Source organism: Eucalyptus grandis, chromosome 6 (genome assembly GCF_016545825.1).
Source record: "Eucalyptus grandis isolate ANBG69807.140 chromosome 6, ASM1654582v1, whole genome shotgun sequence".
Classification (NCBI taxonomy): domain Eukaryota; kingdom Viridiplantae; phylum Streptophyta; class Magnoliopsida; order Myrtales; family Myrtaceae; genus Eucalyptus; species Eucalyptus grandis.
This window is the reverse complement of record NC_052617.1, coordinates 9,990,860-10,011,476: the sequence shown is the minus strand read 5'-3', so window position 1 is coordinate 10,011,476 and position 20,617 is coordinate 9,990,860. Positions and strand designations below refer to the sequence as shown.

At 39.7% G+C, this 20,617-nt stretch overlaps 1 protein-coding gene, 1 long non-coding RNA gene and 1 pseudogene across 2 annotated transcripts; all 3 read left to right on the top strand.

The window, feature by feature from the left end:
* Positions 1-186: 186 nt before the first annotated feature.
* Positions 187-5,612, top strand: LOC104448259 (probable disease resistance protein At4g27220). The gene is made up of 4 exons (XM_039314311.1): positions 187-233; positions 1,907-2,633; positions 2,796-3,350; positions 3,454-5,612. Exons 2-4 carry the CDS (start codon positions 1,979-1,981, stop codon positions 5,610-5,612), a joined length of 3,369 nt encoding a protein of 1,122 aa, XP_039170245.1. The 5' UTR covers positions 187-233; positions 1,907-1,978.
* Positions 5,613-6,423: 811 nt separating this feature from the next.
* Positions 6,424-6,985, top strand: LOC104448303. The gene is made up of 2 exons (XR_005552370.1): positions 6,424-6,620; positions 6,733-6,985. It is a non-coding gene; the product is annotated as an uncharacterized LOC104448303 (long non-coding RNA).
* A 752-nt stretch (positions 6,986-7,737) lies between these two features.
* Positions 7,738-9,824, top strand: LOC120295001 (annotated as a pseudogene).
* The last annotated feature ends 10,793 nt before the right edge of the window (positions 9,825-20,617 follow it).

The window sequence follows — 20,617 nt, the reverse complement described above, 5'->3', positions numbered from 1 at the left end:
GCCACCCTTCCACCTTGGAAGGGAGAGGTTGGGGGTTCAAATCCCTACATTCTCAGGGGGGATTGGGGTGGAGACGATTTCATTTCAGGAGTGGGTTTTCGACTCCCACGCCCTACAAGGAGGCATGGCAAAAGTCTGAGAGTGAGTGTTAGAGTAGGATTAGCGTAGGACTGACAAAAAAAAAAAAAAGTGGCCTCAAGTTGACCCTTTCGGTCAACCAGAAGGAGGAAGCGGTAAGGACTTTAATTTGGAGAGCGGGTCGCGTGCAAAACTTTCATAAGAATTCCTATTTAAATTCAGTACGAAAAAATTCAGTATCAGATCGTGTAACAATTAAAATGGGTCACAATTTTAAATGCGAAAGAATGCAATAGAGATGGATAATGCGGGATTACAAATGTATTTTCAGTAGGGGTCAAATTATCGATGGATTTCATTGCTAATTTTCATGAAAATGCAAATGAGACCTTTGGATGAAAAATTTAGGTGTCGACAGTAATTTCTCTTAAAAGCTAGTAAGTTACAATTTCTTTTTAAATCATCTCTTGGTTGAAATTTTTTTCACTTTGGTCTAAAGATCCATACTGCATACGAAGTCAGTCTCATGAATTTTTTAGTGCCGGTAGAATTCTAAATTCGAGTCAATATTCACGCAAAGTAAATAGGCAGCAGTACAGAGGTTTTCGGAATTAATACAATGCAACTCATTTTAGAGGAAATAATGAGCAATGCTACGTAAGAAAATCGGACATTTATATATATTAGGATGGATGGAGTACGAAGAGGAAAATAGTGTGGTAGCCTTCTTCGGTAATTTGTTTTTCATTTTTCATTTTCTTTGCAAAGTCCAGAGAATTGGTAATTAAGTAAATCATTTTCTAAAATTCAATAATTGTTTTCCACCTCGTACGATACACTGATTTTTAAAATCTTTGTATAATTAGTAACTATTTTGGGTGAAAAAAAAAAGATAAGATAAGTGAGCTCAAAAGTTTCTTGGGTGCAAATTCATATGAGTTTCCTTACCGTTGAAATTGAAATTGGTCGAAAGGCTAACGTTTTCGTGAGAAATACGGTCTAACTCCTTTTGATGACAATGACATGGGAATCAATTGCCCTCCCCTCTTGATGCACCTCTGGATCCCATGCTTTATATGTAAGGGCCGCATGGGATTCTCCTTCCAGAGTACATTCTCCTACTTAAATAATCCAATTATTTTCCTCTTTTTTCCTATAAGTTTTGTTTAACTTCCATTTATTTATTTCCTATATGTAGATCTAGTACATCTCTCCACTTGTGCTTTTGTTCCTGGTGGAATAAGGGGATTAAATCTCTCTACTTCTGCTTCTTCATTTTTCTCCCTATCCATAAATACATGTACACATTGTTCGTCGTATCATTTATTTTTTTCTGTAACTTCATTTCAATATTTACAATTCAAATATTTTGTAAAAAATGATTTACTTTAATCTTTTGAATATCAAATTTCTGCACGTACGTAATGCTTATGCGGATGATAAATGAAAAGTCATAGATCTTTATTGGAGGAAAAAAAAAAAAAAACCTACCTACTGCACCACCTCAGTCTCTAGAATTAATTATTTTCTTGAGAAGGTCCTCCGCAATTTCCAAGCCTATTTTGGGTTGACCGGGTCTTTCTTCTCTCCAAAAAATCGAACTCTCATATCATTTCGTGGACTCCGTGCCCTTTTCTAGATCTCTTTTGAAATTTCATGAAGTCATCTATTTCTTAGATTCTTGAATATCAATCTGCAGATTGGCTTTCTCATTGTTGAAGAGGTTTATTTCTCGTGGATGTTATATTTGCTAGTAATGCTATGCGCCGTGAGAAGATATACAAAAATTGTCAAGCTATATGATGTGCTGTGCTCTCTTTGGTTGTAGGTTGATAAACAAGACCAGCGAACAGGTGGAATTCTTGGCTGAACATAGAGCTTTCCTCTTCGAGTCAACAAGATGCCGCGAGATGAAGATATAGCCTGGAAGTACGTGGAGAGACTCGAGGGCAAGAAATGGCGTTATTATTACTGCCGGAAAGTATACAATGGACAGGTTACAAGAGTGAAAAGTCATTTGGGTGAAGTCAAAGGAAAAGGGATTGACATCTGCACCAGAGTCCCTGGTAATATAAGAGATCTAATGATGTCCTTACTGAGGAAGGAGGCTGAAGAAGGGAGCAGACAAGCCAACCATCAATCCTCCACGGAACGACTGTTACATGACATGCCAATGCCAATGCCAATGCAAGCTCAAAATGTTCATCAAGACGTTTCTTTGTCACAAACAAGCCTCGAATTGGTGGGACCAAGGTTGCCGATGCCAGGAGGGGTGGCCGACATGACAAACTTCACCCACCAGTTAAGCTCTAACCAACAATCGCAAGCAGAGTATCCATTTCATCGGAGTTCAACCATGCCGTCATTGGCGCAAAATAAGCAGGTAGCTTCTGGTGCCAGCCAAATTATATTCCAAAGTGACTGTGCGTTGAATCCTAATGACACGGAGAAAACGAATCAACCTGGGTGCCCGCCAGAGCGGTCATCTTGCTATTGGCAGACTGGAATTGGTACTGCTTCAGCATGCCCTCAGGATCAAGTGTCTTTGCATTCTGGTAATATGCCTCTGGATAATCTAGGTACCGCCCAGCAACCCGATTTACCGAACCATTGGTTGGATGTGGCCCATGGAAATGAAATTGCTTCATCTCTCTCATTTACTCTTGATCCAAGTGAGCTACAAGAGCTTCTCGACCGACCAACTCCTTGTGAAACAGGGCATGAAGAACAAAATTCTAGAGGGCTTTCGTCATTCCCAAATGATCAGGTCCTCGGCAACACTTCGTCAAATGGGCTGCAGGGGTTCATTGGAGGTGATTCACCGCTGTATTCACTAAACTGGTCAGATCTTCACCATTCTCCGCCAGAGAATCTTGTCGAATCTCATGATGTAATTGTAAACACTCCTCAGGAAATACAAATGAATGAACCGCATAATTTAACAGCAGGATCATCGTTACATAATGATTCATCCCTTGATGTAAACAGCACGAATCGATTGCAGGATTGTAGTCAACCGTGTCTAGTGGAAGTGGTTCCTGTACACGGCAATACAAGCCCAACCGACACTGTCCAGCATGCTGATCAGCTTCACCCAAGGTTTGATAAGGAATATGGGAATGATTCCCGTTCATTTGCTTTGCAAACTCCAGTGGACATAGATCCCTCAATTGCATCACAGCATGCAAGTGACTCTCACATTGTTGAGGCAACAGTTGATTCGCAAGTTCCAGAGGCGGCAACAAATGCAACAGGTCCATCGTCATCACAAGGTGCGTTTGGATTAATCTTCATTCTTACTATATGGTTCCACTAGATTCTTAAATATCCCCAAATTATTTTATTGAAATCTAACATATGTTTTCTATAAATTAGATATGAACAGGGGTTCTCCAGTCATGGACGTACGGAGCATCTATGCCAACGATGAAGAGATAAGAAACCTGAAAAGAAAAGTGGAAGAACTCGACGACAAAGAAGCTGTCATAAAGGAGCAGATGGAGATAGAGTCTGCTGCTTCCTCAGTTCGGAAGAAGCCGAGGATATTGGTTGATAGATGGCTGAAAGAGACAGAAAGAGCAAGAAATAATTTCCAAATAATTGGCCAAGCCAATGCGGAAACTTTTCCACCAAAGGAACAGGTGGAGACATTGACGAGAGAAGTGGAAGACCTCATAGGAAAAACGCTTCCACAAACACTACTCATAGAGGAGAGAGATGCCAAAGGAGTCAAATTTTTGCAACGAAAGCTAATAGGTGAAGAGATTCATGGGAACATCGAGTTTATTTGGGGCCATCTAAAGAAGAATCGTGCATGCAATTTGGGTATTTATGGAATGGGTGGTGTGGGGAAGACAACTATCATGAAGCGAGTACATAATAGACTTCTAGAAGGTGCAACCTTTGATGGTGTGGTTTTTGTCACCGTGTCCAAAGATTTCAGCATTTCTAAGTTGCAAATTGATATTGGGAAGGCGCTAAAATTTGATGTTAAGGAGGTTGAGGATGAGGAGAAACGAGCAGCGATATTGGCGGAGCATTTAGAAAGAAAGAAGAATTGTGTATTGATTCTTGATGATGTGTGGGAACGTCTTGATCTTGAAGAGGTGGGAATCCCTGTTAGAGCAGATGGATGTAAGTTGGTCTTAACTACTCGATCCTTTGATGTATGCTGCCAGATGCATTGTCGAGAGAAAATAAAAATCGAACCTCTATCTCAAATGGAAGCCGAGAGTCTATTTTTGGAGGAGCTTGGATCCGAAGTTCCACTTAATTCGGAAACTGAAGCAATTGTGAAGTCCATTGTTGAAAAATGTGCAGGATTGCCAATTGGAATCATCACGATGGCAAGAAGCATGCGAGGAGTGACTGATGTGTTTGAATGGAGGGATTCCCTGGTTAAATTGGAAGAAAAATCAAATATGGGGCAAACATGTATGGAGAAGGTCTTAATGAATCTGAAATTTAGTTATGATCGCCTTGGTAATTCCAATGCCCAACAGTGTTTCTTATCTTGTGCACTTTATCCAAAAGATAAATTGATCGATAAGTTCGAGTTGATAGAATTCTTTATCGACCAAGGATTGATTGGTGGATTGAATACGAGGAAGGAGCAATATGATAGAGGCCTCACCATATTGAGCAAACTTGGAAATGTTTGCCTATTGGAAGATCATGGGCACGAGATGAAAATGCATGATTTGATTAGAGACATGGCATTGCATATCATGAGTACAACTTCCATTGTAAAAGCAGGAAAGAAGTTGAGGAGGATTCCACCAGAGGAATATTGGACGGATGTTTTGGAGAAAGTTTCTCTGATGGAAAGTGAAATTAGTGAATTTCCATCGAACATGTCACCAAATTGTCCTAAACTATCAACTTTACTACTGAATGGAAGCTTGTCAGAGGATGTGGTCCTCCCTGGTTCTTTCTTCAAACAGTTATGTGGGCTAAAGGTTCTAAACCTGAGTGGATGTCAACTACCAGAACTTCCAAATTCCATCTTAGAATTGGTAAACTTGAGAGCACTATTGCTCAGAAAGTGTAGGCAATTGCGCCGTATTCCTTATCTAGGGAAGCTCACATCTTTAAGAAAGTTGGACGCTAGTGGTTGTTTTCTTCATGAAGCGCCCGAGGGTTTGGAAAAGTTGGTGAACTTGAGATACCTTGACCTTAACAAAACATATATTGCGAGATTGCCCAAAGGAATACTGGACCATTTACTAAACTTGCAATGTCTTGAAGTTTCGGCGGTAAAAGAAGAAGACATTACAAAATTGGGGGCATTGGAGGCATTTGGATGCTCCCTTCAAAATATAGATGATTTCAACAAGTGTGTGAGGTTTATTGAGCAGAGTGATAGCCCTCGATATTACAAACTCAAGGGGAGTCTAAACGGATCACCGTTTCTTGGGGAAGTAAGTGTTGACACTCAATTGGGGATTTTGGAGAGGAGTGTCCGCATTTGGGAGTGGGGTCATGCTATTGTGAGCGTGGGGGGGGAGGGGCATGCACCGGCATTTTTATTTTGATTCCCCGAGGTGTGCAGGAAATGATAATGATGAAATGCAACGGTATGACAAATTTGTCTAGCATGGGTCCGCTTGGATACCTTGAGCACCTATTTATAATAGAATGGGAAAACTTGGGGGCGCTCTGAGGAGGACAAGACGAAGAAGTAATTGACATCCATGACTCCCTTGCCACAGCCCCTACCCTTCTCCTCTTCTCGAGCCTTAGGTTTTTGGATGTATGTCGATGTCCGAAATTGAAATATCTCTTTGGGCATTGGTCTAAATTCAACCTTCCTCATCTACAAAACATTCTAATATATAGATGTGACAAAATGGTGGGGATAATAGCAGCAGTTACATCCCCACCACCACATCCGCTCCCACTTTTCCCTAATCTCGCAGATATTTCCATTGAAGGCTGTTATAAAATAAAGAGAGTGGTGAAATCTGAGTGGATGCCCCACTTCCCTAATCTGATACATATCAGAGTAGTCAAATGTGAGAAGATGGAGGAGATAATCGGAGGTCCTCTCTCATACGTGCCAGTTGAAGAGATTTCTCTCTCATTTCTTCACGTAGCAAGATGCAATAACATGAGAAAGCTGTTTCCGCATGAGTGACTGCTCCATCTTCCAAATCTTCGAAGAATCAACGTTGAGGGCTGCGAAAAAATGGTGGAGATGATAAGCGGAGCGGGACAAGGCCAAGAAGGAAGCATAACGACTCCTGTAAACAACACCCCTTCATCCTTCCAGCCTTCTTCACGGCAGTGAAATTGTGAGTCACCTTTCCACGGCATCTACATGTCCCAGCTCAGGGCATTCATTATTTGACTCACCAAAATTTCAACATATTCATACATACTCAGGTTGAGAATCGGCTTTACATAGAATGTGCACATCACGGTTCAATAGACAAGTATATCCAGGAGCATCTTGGGACCCTAACAGAATCAGTTTTCTGTACTTTTACCCACCATATTTTCACTGGATTGGCTTCCCTGCATGTTAACAACTCCATACATGGGTAATTCTGAACCTTTGATCAAGCATCATGAGATGACTTGCATATTGGATTAGGACGATTAGACCTTCTTCTTTGTGCCTATAGACCTGTTAAAACTCTTTGGCTTGCGCAGGGATTTAAAGGGAGCTAATTTATTTGTGGATGCATCTGGGATAGTCAAACTTGCTGACTTTGGGATTGCTAAACATGTGAGTTTCCACCTCTTCACTGCAAGACTACTGAGTGCATGTAGAAATTCCTTGCTGATCTGTGGCGCATTCGAATGTGAAGTCAGGGACCCAGGGTGACTGCGTACATCTCATTATTGGTTTGTGGCATTTCATCTGTGCAAAAACTATTATAGATGATGAAATGTTATTGAGTAATTTTTTTCACTTTTTTTTCCCATTGTTTTGGGTAAAGTAACTATGTTGCATAAACAGGGAAAGATTTCTTGCTGTAAATAGATGTTGAAACCTAATGAGAGTTCTTTCCTTTTCTACTGGTTTCTAAAAAGTTCCTAAGAGTGGTAGTGAATAGAACGCAATACCTTTGGCGAAAGGTTGTGGTGTTGTTTTTGCTTCTCCTCTGCATTATTCCAAAAGAAGGATCGAATTTAGTTAGAGTAAAGAAGGGCGTCCTTCCTAACATGGGGTAAATGAAAGTGTATTGGTCCATAGAACGGAATTCTGGACAGTAGCCAAGGTAGTGTTGCTCTCCTTTTGAGTTCTCAAGCATTTGCTGAAATCATGTTGTTGATTGCTTCATGGTCCTTTTTCTCAGTAATGAGCTAACATAAGTTGAAAGTGGTTGATTCAGTTATCTCAATCGCAATTTTTCGAGACAGCATCTGGTACACTATACAAATTGGTAGAATCTTATTATTTAATTGGACTTGTACCAAAGTTGATGCATTTTCTACAGGGTCCGGTGTTCCAGAAGGAATCAACCACCTAATTTACTAGTTCAGAAACTGACAAAAAAACTTGGAGCTATATAACTCTCTTGCTTTCCCCTCATCACACAAATCCACACCCACAGACACATAATTACACCCACAACAATGAACATTTTAATCACTTTTCTTCTCTTTCTTCTACCAGTTCTCTTTCTATTAGGCTGGAGAAGAAGAGGAGCCATGAGGACAAACTCGGGAGAAGAATGGCTCCGAGAAAGAGTGAGGAAGTATGGACCAATCTCAAAGCTCACTCTTTTCGCCAAACCAACGGTGTTCATTCATGGACCAGCAGCAAACAAGTTTATATTCTATGGAGACAGCAACATGCTTGCCAACAAATAGCCATCATCCATTCGCGCGATTCTGGGAGACCGCAGTCTGTTTGAACTCAATGGTCAAGATCACAGACGTGTGAGGAAGTCTCTCATGTCGCTTGAGACCAGAATCACTGAAGCAATACATGGGAAAAATAGTTGAATAAGTCTGGAAGCACATCGGGTTGCAGTGGCAGGGAAAGGAAAAAGTTGCAGTATGTTGATATTCTGTAGAATCTCATTGTTGCTTTGATCTGTTTGAGATACATCAAGACATATTAGATTTTAAGATACACATAATGTTTGCACACTATAGTCTCGTATGACTGGGGTTCACACTCATATTGCCTCTGCATGTATCGACTGTGAGAATGAATGCATTGAATAACACTAATGTTTTGATATTCCTATAGGCATTGCCCTTGATGAAAATCCTTACATTTAACATCATATGCTCTCTTCTCTTTAGTATGGAGGAAGGAGCTGAAAGAGGGAAATTTTTGGAAAACATTCAAAAATGGTAGAGGGAATGTTGTCCATACCGGTGAACTTGCCATTCACACACTCCAATCGGAGCCTCCGTGCAAGCTCCAGGGTCCAAGGTATGTTGAAGGAACTTGTACAAGAGAAGAAACTAAAACTAGAGCAGCACATTGCGACCCCTTATCAAGACTTAATCATGTGCTTGTTAAGTAAGCACGGTGAAGAAAATGAACGAGTTGTGGCTGACAAGGAAATTCTGCAAAATGTCAAGCTTGTCATGATTGCTGGACATGATACCTCATCCATACTTATAACTTTTGTGCTGCGTCTTCTATATAAGAATCCTGCTGTTTATAAAGTAGCTCTTCAAGGTAAACATCCTCTAATCCTAGCATCTTTTTAGATTTGTCGAATCTACAAAGAGATTCCTGCAGCCCAAAAAGGAAGGAAAATTGAAACAAAACGAAGAACTTGTTCAAACCTAGTCCACGCTTGAACTATGACCCAAGGTGCGTAAGGATAATAAATAATCTCTATCTTGATGATGGATAACAGAAGGCTTGACAAATGTAAGGAAAATCAATACATAAATTTGCCTGAGTTTCTAAAGCCTGATGTCAACTTCAATAACGAAGCTCAGAAGCATCTTCCTTCCCCCTTATTGCGACAATTAATAAGCTTGTTTTGCTATTGTAGAACAAGAAGAGATTGCAAAAAGCAACACTTCAGGAGAACCTTTAACTTGGGAAGACCTTGCACATGGAGAGTAGCGATGGAAACTCTAAGGATGGTTCCGCCTATTTTTGGTGGCTTCAGGTTAGCTTTAAGGGATATTGACTATCGTGGCTACCTCATTCCTAAAGGCTGGCAGGCAAGGATGCAAATAACTTTTCTGATCTCTTCAAATGCTTGCTTGCACTATCTGCTATTTATTCTCTCTATCTTTGAAACCAGTCCATTGACATACATTTGGTATTTGATGTGTGACTTAAGTCTTCTAGGCATTGAACATGACACATATGGATGAGAGCATATTCCCGAAGCCATCAAAGTTTGATCTTGCTAGATTTGAAAACTAGAAGTTAGTCCGCCATATAGCTTTATTTCTTTTGGAGGAGGGCCTCGTGTATGCCCTGGAAACGAATTTGTGAGGATCGAAACCCTTGTTGCAATCAATTATCTGGTCACTAAGTACTCGTAGGAGTTATGTTCAAATGATCATCACAATAGGGACCCCTTGCCCTTGCCAGTACCAACTCAAGGACTACTACTCCAGATTGTGCCAAAGATACAGAAATGAAGCACAATCTTTTCCTCCACTATCCAGGACTTTCATGGTGCCTCCTTCATAGGACTTTGCTACATCAAATATCCCCATTGTGACAATAAAGTTAAAACACCATCACCCAAGAAAGAAGCCAGTGGTTGGAGAAGCTCTTCTGAATAACGTAGCCAAAAGCATTCTGCCAATGTTGTATGTTTTCAACTTGCATGATGCTCTCTGCATGTCGTCGGTACAAATTTGACTGTTCGCTCGACTCCCCTTTATCCATGCAATCTTCCTTATCTTAGCTCTTCCAACTATCAACGCTTTCTATATTACTTGAAATAAATGGGGATTGGACAGATAAGGGAATACGTGGCTTCTCTCCTAAATTCTTGTTTTGGTGTTTCCAATTTCGTTGGTTTAGTCTGAATCTATTCTAATTTTCTTTTCTTTTCTTCTTTCTTGCTTTTTACCTGGCACAGCAAAATATTCCAACCAAAAAAAAAAAAAAAAAGATGAACAGCGCATCTACCTATGAAAAGGAGATTCAATTTTATAGATAATTCATTTTAAAGTGAAGTTGAGAGCACAATTTATGCAATTTCTCTTTTATCATATGAAATTATAAGATTTTTTGAGATCAAGACCAACTATTTCAAAAGCTTAGATTGTTAGATAAATATATAGTTTAATAAAGCAATATCATTTTTATTCCATTCAATTTCCTTATACTTAAAATAAATAAATTCATTATATTGTGTTATAACTTAGCTATAAACTCTTAAAATTTCTCTATATTTCTCAAACTAAGTAAATTCATTTGTTCAATGAAACTTTTTGAATGCACTCGATGGAATTACTCGGATAAAATGAGTATGCTTTTAGTAAGCAATACTCTATTTATTAAGAACATATATCTTTAGAGTGGAACTAATTTAGATAGCGGCATAAGCTGTAGTTTTAAAATCTTGAATATACGTCAGGTCAATAATTAGAGGAGACGTCAATGAGATAGCAATGTACGTGACCAGAGAATTGACGAATGAACCGCAAGTCAAAACTGGCTTTTGTCAACTCGATGCATTATGCAAGTGATGCTTGTGATTTATTTTTTCATTTTTACCCTTTTGTACGATTATGCATTATGCAACCTATCGAATCTTATAATTCTAGAATTACTTATTTTCTTGAGAAGGTAGCTGGCAATTTCCAAGTTGTGCTTGAGTTGATTGGGACTTTCATGTAGCAAACTATCTTTGGGTCGTTGAATGGCTTATAGCTTTAGTACCTGTGGATGCTATCATTTGCTCGATAATAGTGCTATGCGCGCTAAGAAAATATACAATATGCTAAATGATCGGGTGCACTCTTTTTGTTTGTAGGTTGATAATCAAGTATGTTGCCAGTTGAAGATATGGCCTGGAAATTCGTGATTAGGCTGCCGCCCAAGAAATGGCGTTGTCCTCACTGCCAGAAGGAGTACTCGGGAAGAGTTACAAGAGTGAAAAGTCACTTTCTCAGAATTCCAGACAAAGGGATTGCCTTTTCCACAAAGGTGCCAGAGCACATAAGCAAGCTAATGCAGTGGTTACATGATGAGGTGGCTCTCGTACTTGTGGTACCTTTTATTTGCTTGAGAATAATGCTATGCCCACTAGACAGATACACAAAGATTGGGATATTTTATGATGGGGGTCCCTTCTATTTGCTTGTAGTTTCGTAACAAAAGACGATATTGCCTGGGAATACGTCAACAAACTGGGGGACAACCAATGGCGTTGTCACTAGTGCAGTGGAGAATTCTTTGGAGACGTTACAGGAGTGAAAGGTCACTTGCTTGGACTTCCATTTGCAAGGAAGTGCCGGACCACTTAAGGAAGCTAATGCAGTCATTACTCGATGAGGTGGCCGAAGAAGAGAGCAGAGAAGCAATCGGTCAATCGTCCACTGAACTGACATGCCGATTCTAGCTGAGTTGGCTGAAGAAGGGTGCAGAGAGGTGGCTGAAAGAGAGAGCAGAGAAGCCAACAATCAATATTCCGTGGAACCGCAATCACGTGGCATGCTGTCAGATGCTGAGGGGGCTGAAGAAGAGAGCAGAGAGGTGGCTGAAGGAGAGAACAGAGAACACAACAATCAATTATCCGTGGAGCCACCGTCGCCTTTACTCTTACCAAAATTCCTCGTGCATATGGAATCGCCAGAGCGTCAGTTTCATCAGATTTCAACGGGGTAGATGGAATCACTTCAACGGGGTAGATGGAATCACTTCAGATTGGCCGCTATATTCACCAGACTGCTCTATTCTTTCTGGCTCTTTGGCAGAGAATCTTGTTGAATCTCGTCAGGTAAATGTACTGGATAATCAAACAAGGGGATCATCATTACAGAATGATTCATCCCTTGATGTGGACGGTACAAATCGTTTGCAGGATTGTAGTCAAGCGGGTGTAGCGGAAGTGGTTCCTGTACTCAGCAATATAAGCCTGACCAACACTGTCCGGAATCCTGATCAGCTTTGCCCGGGGTGTGAGAAGGAATATGGGAATGATGCACGTTCATTTGCTTCACAAACTCCAGTGGACAGGGATCCTTCTGTTGCATCACAGCTTGTAACTGGCTCTCCCGTTATTGAGGCAATTGATTTGCAAGTTGCAGAGTTGGCGACAAATACAGCAGGCCCATTATCATCACAAGGTGTGTCTAGATTAATCTAAATTGTTACTTATTTTCCATTAGATATTTATGTGTCCCCAGACGAAATCTAAAATATGATTCTTTTTCACACACGGTACGAACGGGGGTTGTCCAATCGGGAACATGCCAAGCATCATTGCATATTCCCTATTTCTGATATCACCTCCTTTTTGTTGCACCCTTTCTTTTTTCAAAATATTTAACTTTTGCAGCTAGTTATTTTTATTGTAGATGTTTTGTGTGATCAAGTTCTAGATGTTGTTTTACCTATGGCTTGGTTTGAAACTCCAATTGTTGATTGATCTCACACGAATATTTTATTACAACCCGCTTTGGTGCCCACTCAACGTCAAAGTGTTCTGCATCAATCCATTGATCTCGGGACCGCGCATGAGATTCCAACCGTGTCATCATCATCATCATCATGGAAAAATCGTTTAGTCACAAGTCACCCACAAGATCCAATGGTGTCGATCCATGTATCCCATCATCATCACAAGCTCTGAATAATACTCTTCCACCGCCTCAGATTCCACCTTGTGGAATAGGCCTTGTAGGCCCATCATCATTATCGGGTATATGGTTATTTACTTAAATTGATCCTTATGTATCACCATGTTATGTTATCGACCAGCAAAAATGCTATTATGAGACTCTAACAGATGGAATTTTTAAATTGCAGAATTAGATATGAATGAGGGTGCACCAATGACGAGTCATCCAAACACAGGAAACAACTTTGAAGAGAATGGAGCTTTGAAAAGAAAACTAGAACTACACTATAGCAGAGTAGCTGGCATAAGGGATGAGTTAGAATTTGCTGCGTCTCTATCCGTAAAGAAGCAGAGAAGGAAGTTGAGAATTGGTTGCCGAATGTGGAGAAGTTTCTTAAATGATTATACTGAAGCAACAAGTATGCGTTGTTTGTCAATACATCTGAATAATAAACTGAAGCAAAAAGCAGACGACCTTCTGAGACAAGGCAAATTCTCAAAAGGAGTACTTGAGGCAAGAGAGACCAAATTCAATAAATTTTCAGATGTAAAGATGGGGGGAGAGGCATTTCAGAGAAATGCTACAAAGATTTTGGAGTACCTATTAGGGAATCAAGTATCCTGATTAGGCATCTATGGAATGGGGGGTCATCCTAGAAAAAGCAAACTATGGCAATGTGTTATGGATCACTGTTTCACAAGATTCCAACCCACAAAAGTTGCAGGATGACATTTGGGAGGCACTAAGTTTGGGCACACTACATTTAAAGGATGTGAGCAAACGAGCAGCAATGTTGTCCAGTTGTTTAACCAAAAGGAAGTCTACGATAATCCTCGATGACGTGGAAATATTTTAATCTTAAAGAGGTGGGAATACCTGTTAGAGCAGATGGATTTAAGTTGGTTATGACCACTCGATCCTTTGATGTATGCTGCCAAATGCAGTGTCCAGTGGAAGATTAAAATTGAACCTCTATCTCAAAAAGAAGCAGAGAGATTATTTATGCAGGAGCTTGGATCCGAAGTGGCACTTAATTTGGAAATTGAAGCAGTTGTGAAGTCCATTGTTAAAGAATATGCAGGCTTGCCACTTGGAGTCATCACGATGGCATCAAACATGCGAGGAGTGACTGATGTATTTAAATGGAAGGACTGCTTGGTGAATTAGAAAGAATCAGATATGGGCCAAACAGATATGGAAAAGGTCTTAATTAAACTAAAATTCAGTTACGATTGCCTTGGTAATCCTGAAGTTCAACGATGTTTCTTATCTTGTGCACTTTATCCAGAAGATCGATGGATTGATAAGTTAGAGTTGATAGAATTCTTTATTGACCAAGGATTGATTGGTGGATTGCATTATGGACGGCTAAAAAGAAAAATGGACGTCAAAGACTCAATTTCTTTTAGGAGGTCTAAGAATGAAAATAGGACTGTTTATTTTCAATGAGCTATCATTTAAATCAAGAAGTCGATGTTATTTTTCGGTCCATGTCAACGGTTCAGCAGCTAGATCGGGTGCCTGAGGAAGGAGGAAAAAAAAGAAAAAAAGAATGAGTAGAAAAAGGGGAAATAATATTTTTATACGGAAAAAAAAAAGTTGGCTGCCCACGTCCTCACTTTCACTTAATTAAACAATCTGCATAAGCTAAAATGAATCCTTATATTAAGTTTTTCGAAATGTTGAGGCAATTATGGTAAACAAAAAATAAATTCAGAATGCTTGCTGCATAAAGTTTACTCTTGTGATGGCAGTACTCTTTGCAAAATTCATAAATATATTTCCGCAAGCTATTTCTTTCAACTTCCTTTTGTTTAATTTTATATTAGTTGAGTGTCCGAACCCATTGTTCTCCAGCGGTGTGGCAATGCCTTACTACTTGAGCAAGCCCTTTAGCTTAAACTCCATTCTGTTTGAAGGTGCTTCAGAGTGTTTATTACTTTTGTGCAGCTCCGTCTGCTCCTTTTACTCCAAGTCATTGGACTACACTCCAACTAGTGTTCAACGAATGTCAAATAACACTCCCTGTGTTGATTCTTCTTTTCTTCATAAAAAATCGTAAGGGAATCCATGTTATCCGGACTCACGTCAAGTGAGAGTGGGTGTTAATCCCAAATAGAGCGTGAGAAGTGTTGAGTAGGTCACTCCCAATTGGAGAGGCCAACGCAATTATGTATATCTATAGTAGAATATGTATAGTAGTGAGTGTGTAAAAGCAAAAAGAAAAAAAAAAGGAGAAAAAGCAAAAAGAAAAAGAAATATCAAAAGAGATCGGGAGATATATCAACGTGATCTTCCACATCCAGAAAATCAAGGGAGTTTGGGAAAGAAATCAAAGTGATCTTCTCAGATTTACAAAATCACGAGAGATTAGGAGATAAATCTTTGTGATTTTTTACATCGTACAATTCCAAAATTGGGATTATATTTGCTCCTATAAATAAGAGTCCTCCTCAACGGAGAAGAGGTTACAAGAGCAAGAAGATCATAGCAGTGTAGCAGAAGAAATAGTTTTCTTCTTCCAAGAAAGAGAGTTATCTTTGAAAGTTATCCAATTTGTGAGAGGTTCAGATCCACAAATTAAAGACAACAAGAGATCCACCTCTCAGTGAAGTTGTATCCCATTATTTATCATAGTGGAAGTTTGAAGTGGACTACGGTCCCGTGGTTTTTCCCTTCACCTTGGAGGGTTTTCCACGTTAAAAATTCTGGTGTTATTTACTATTCATCTTTACTACTTTCATTTAATATCCTATTTAATTTTCACAAAAATAGTAGCGGAAAATTATCTGGGCATTCTCCACAAATATTATTTTCTTTTTCCCAACAAGTGGTATCGGAGCCAGGTTGCTCTATATATATTATTTTTCTGTGCAGAATTAAGTGGTGGAAAATTTTGGCAACATGATAAAATTGACTGCATTCAATTATGCAATCTGGAAACCAAAGATGGAGGATCTGCTATACATTAAAGATCTTTGGAGGCCAATTGTGATACCGATGGAGGTGCCAGTACCAACGTCCGAGGAGTCAAATCCTGTAGCGGAAGCCAAATTGGCGTCGTCTTCTGGCGGCAAACCAACGACAATGTCTAAAAGCGAATGGATGGTGCTCAATCGGAAGTGCGCCGCTCAAATCCGACAATGGATTGATAAGAGCATTTTTCAAAATTTTGCTAATGAACATGATGTTGGTGTTCTTTGGCAAAAATTAGAGAAAATGTACGCAAGAACAACGGCGCAAAATAAAGCAAATCACATGCGGCGGCTTGTGAATCTGAAATACAAAGACGGGAGCAGTGTCTCGGAACACATGAGCGAGTTCCAAGATATAGTAGACCAACTCAATTCTATGAAGATGACATTAGATGATGAATTGCAGGCATTACTGCTGCTTAGCTCTTTGCCAAATAGTTGGGACACACTTGTTGTGTCGGTCAGCAACTTGGCTCCTGACGGCAAGCTTACCATGGACGTGGTAAAAGATAGAATGTTGAATGAAGAATCCCGGCAAAAAGAAAGTGGAGTCAACCCTACATCTGAGGCTCTTGTCATTAATCGACAAGAAAATCAAGAATAGAGAGGGAGAAGCAAAAGCCGAAATTTCCGGAATCAGCAACAAGGAAGGTCCCAATCCAACTTCAGACGAGACAAGAAGTGCCATCATTGTGGTAAATTGGGACACTTCATCCAAGAATGCAAAAAGCTAAAGGCAGAGAAATCAAAAAGTCATAACATCAAAAAAGCTAACGAGAACCAGACGAATGACACTGCAAATATTGCAGATGAGGTGATCATTATTCAAAGTGATGATTTCATTAATCTTGCATCCCAAGATTCGACATGGGTAGTTGATACTGGTGCATCCTACCATGTCACGGCTCGTCAAGATCTTTTCACATCTTACACCATTGGCGATTTTGGACTCGTAAAGATGGGAAATGAAGGTACGTCCAAAATTATTGGTATGGGTAATATTTATTTGGAGACTAAGGTTGGATGTAGGCTACTACTCAAAGATATGAGGCATGTTCTGGACATACGCTTCAATCTTATATCTGCCGGCAAGCTTGATGACGAAAGCTACATCAATTTCTTTAGTGATGGAAAACGGAAACTCACTAAAGGTAATTTGGTGGTAGCTAAAGGAGAAAAGACTAACTTTCTCTATATCACACAATTCAAGCCGTGTAGTGGAGAGGTGAATGTAATCGGAAAAGGAGTCACCACCGAGTTATGGCATAAGCGACTTGGACACATGAGTGAGAAAGGACTTAAGATTCAAAGCAACTTCTACCCGGAATGAAAGGTACACCGTTGAATACTTGTGTCGACTGCATTATGGGAAAACAACATAGAGTAGCATTTCGCAATTCCCCACCATTTTAGATTTGATACATACTGATGTATGCACAATGCAAACTAGGACACTTGGAGGTGCGCTTTATTTTGTAACATTTATTGATGACCACTCTAGAAATGTGTGGGCATTTGCCTTGAAAACTAAAGATCAAGTGTAGGAAATCTTCAAGCAATTTCATATGAAGGTTGAAAGAGAAACAGGCAGGCGATTGAAGTGTGTACGCTCAAACAACGGTGGCGAATACCGAGGACCTTTTGAAGATTATTGCAAGAACCTTGGGATCAAACTAGAAAGATCTGTACCAAAAACACCTCAACACAACGGTGTCGAGGAACGGATAAACAGAACCATATGTGAAAAAATCAGATGTATGCTCTCCAACGCAAAGTTGCCAAACCACTTTTGGGGTGAGGCAATGAGGACAGCAGTCGATTTAATCAACCTATCACCTTCAGCTCCACTTAATGGTGATGTACCACAAAGTGTCTGGATTGGTAAGGATATTTCTTATGGCCACTTGAAGGTGTTCGGCTGTAGAGTATTTGTTCACATTCCAAAGGATGAGAGATCAAAGCTTGATGGAAAATCAAAGCAATGTATTTTTTTGGGGTACGCACATGAAGAATTCGGTTACAGACTCGGGGATCCTGTTAACCGGAAAATAGTTAGAAGCAGGGACATGGTATTTCTTGAAGATCAGACAATCGAGGACTTTGAAAAGCATGAGAAATCTCCATTAACAGATGAATACTAGTTGATCTTGGCCCAATCGCTCCTCATATTAACAAGCAAGCTAAATCTAGGATTGAAGGTAAAAATACTTCAACTGAACTTGAACCAATTGTTGAATAGGTCCCATTAGAACCTCAATTGAGGAGATCAACTCGTGAACGACAATCTAGTCGTAGATATTCTCCCAATGAGTACATGATGCTCACTGACGGGGGAGAACTAGAGAATTACCAAGAAGCTTTATTCCACGAGCACAAAGAGGAGTGGTTAAAAGCTATGCAGGAGGAGATGAAATCCTTAGACGAAAATCATACTTATGATTTAGTCAAGTTGCCACAAGGAAGAAAAGCTCTAAAAAACAAGTGGGTGTTCAGATTAAAGACTAAAGAAGGTAACTCACAGCCACGATACAAAGCAAGGTTGGTTGTGAAGGGATTCGCTCAGAAGAAAGATATCGACTTCGATGAGGTATTTTTTCCTGTAGTTAAAATGTCATCTATCCGAGTTGTCCTTGGCTTGGCAACAAGCTTAAACCTGGAGGTCGAGCAACTTGACGTGAAAACTGCATTTTTACATGGAGATCTAAATGAGGAGATCTACATGGATCAGCCGGAAGGTTTCAAAATCAAAGGCAAAGAAAATCTTGTGTGTAGATTGAGGAAGAGTCTTTATGGGAAGAGTCTTTATGGGCTCAAGCAGGCACCAAGACAGTGGTATAGAAAATTCGATTCCTTTATGGAAGAAAATGGGTTCAGCAAAACCACCGTTGATCACTGCGTTTTCGTCAAGAAATTTACTGATTATAATTTCCTCATTCTTTTGCTTTACGTTGATGACATGCTAATTGTTGGCCAGGATAAAAGCAAGATCAACAACTTAAAGAAGGAATTAAGCAAGTGCTTTGCGATGAAGGATTTGGGACCCGCAAAACAAATTCTTGGGATGGAAATCTTGCGAGACAGGCAGAATCGTAAACTCTAGTTATCTCAAGAATGGTATGTTAATAAAGTTCTTGAAAGATTTAATATGAATAAATCCAAAGCAGTTTGTTCTCCACTTGCAAATCATTTCAAACTCAACTTAGAGCAGTGCCCAAAAAGTGAGATAGAAAAGAAGGAAATGGAAAAAGTTCCTTATGCATCGGTGGTTGGCAGTCTAATGTATGTGATGGTATGTACGAGGCCTGATGTCGCCTATGCAGTTGGTGTGGTAAGCATATTTCTATCCAAGCCTGGTAAGGAACATTGGGTAGTGGTCAAATCGATATTCAGGTATCTTCGAGGTACTTCTAATAACTGTATATGCTTTGATGATGGTAAAACTGTGTTAGAAGGTTTTTCGGATTCAGACATGGCAGGGGACGTGGACTCAAGAAAGTCCACATCGGGATACCTAATGACTTTTGCAGGGGGAGCAGTTTCATGGCAATCTCGACTACAAAAATGTGTTGCCCTATCTACTGCTGAAGCAGAGTATATTGCGATAACATAAGCATGTAAAGAACTTGTGGATGAAGAAGTTTCTACAAGAAGTGGGCCACAATCAAGAGGAGTATATCTTGTATTCGGATAGTCAAAGCGCAATACACCTCAGCAAAAATGCAACTTTCCACTCCTGATCCAAACACATTGACATCAGATATCATTGGATACGTGATGTGTTGGAAGAAAAAGCCCTACAGCTAAAGAAAATACACACTGACAACAACGGCTTAGATATGATGACAAAATCTCTATCTACAGTGAAGATGCAAGCATGTCGAACTTTTGCAGGTTTGACACCTTCTCCAAATTGCTCGTGAGGGGGAGATTTGTTGAGTAGGTCACTCCCAATTGGAGAGGCCAATGCAATTATGTATATCTATAGTAGAATATGTATAGTAGTGAGTGTGTAAAAGCAAAAAGAAAAAAAAAAAGGAGAAAAAGAAAAAAGAAAAAGAAGATATCAAAAGAGATCGGGAGATATATCAACGTGATCTTCCACATCCAGAAAATCAAGGGAGATTGGGAAAGAAATCAAAGTGATCTTCTCATATCTACAAAATCACGAGAAATTAGGAGATAAATCTTTGTGATTTTTTACATCGTACAATTCCAAAATTGTGATTGCATTTGCTCCTATAAATAGGAGTCCTCCTCAACGGAGATGAGGTTACAAAAGCAAGAAGATCATAGCAGCGTAGCGAAAGAAACAGTTTTCTTCTTTCAAGAAATAGAGTTATTTTTTAGAGTTATCCAATTTGTGAGAGGTTCAGATTCACAAATTGAAGACAGCGAGAGATCCACCTCTAGGTGAAGTTGTATCCCATTATTTATCATAGTGGAAGTTTGAAGTGGACTACAGTCCCGTGATTTTTTCCTTCACCTTGGAGGGTTTTTCACGTTAAAAATTCTGGTGTTATTTACTATTCATCTTTATTGCTTTCATTTAATATCCTATTTAATTTTCACAGAAATAGTAGCGGGAAAATTATCTGGGCATTCTCCACAAATATTCTTTTCTTTTTCCCAACAAGAAGGGCCTGCATCCTTAACTTCTAATAAGTCCGTGATGTACCACGCAAGTTATAGAATTTTGGCTCACAACATATGAGTAGGATTGAAGCAGCCCTTCCATCCGTGCTGCAGACGCCAATGAGATGGCAACACCATGTCCAGAGAATTGAGTGATGAACCACACAAGTCAAAACCGGTTTTTGTCTACTTCATGC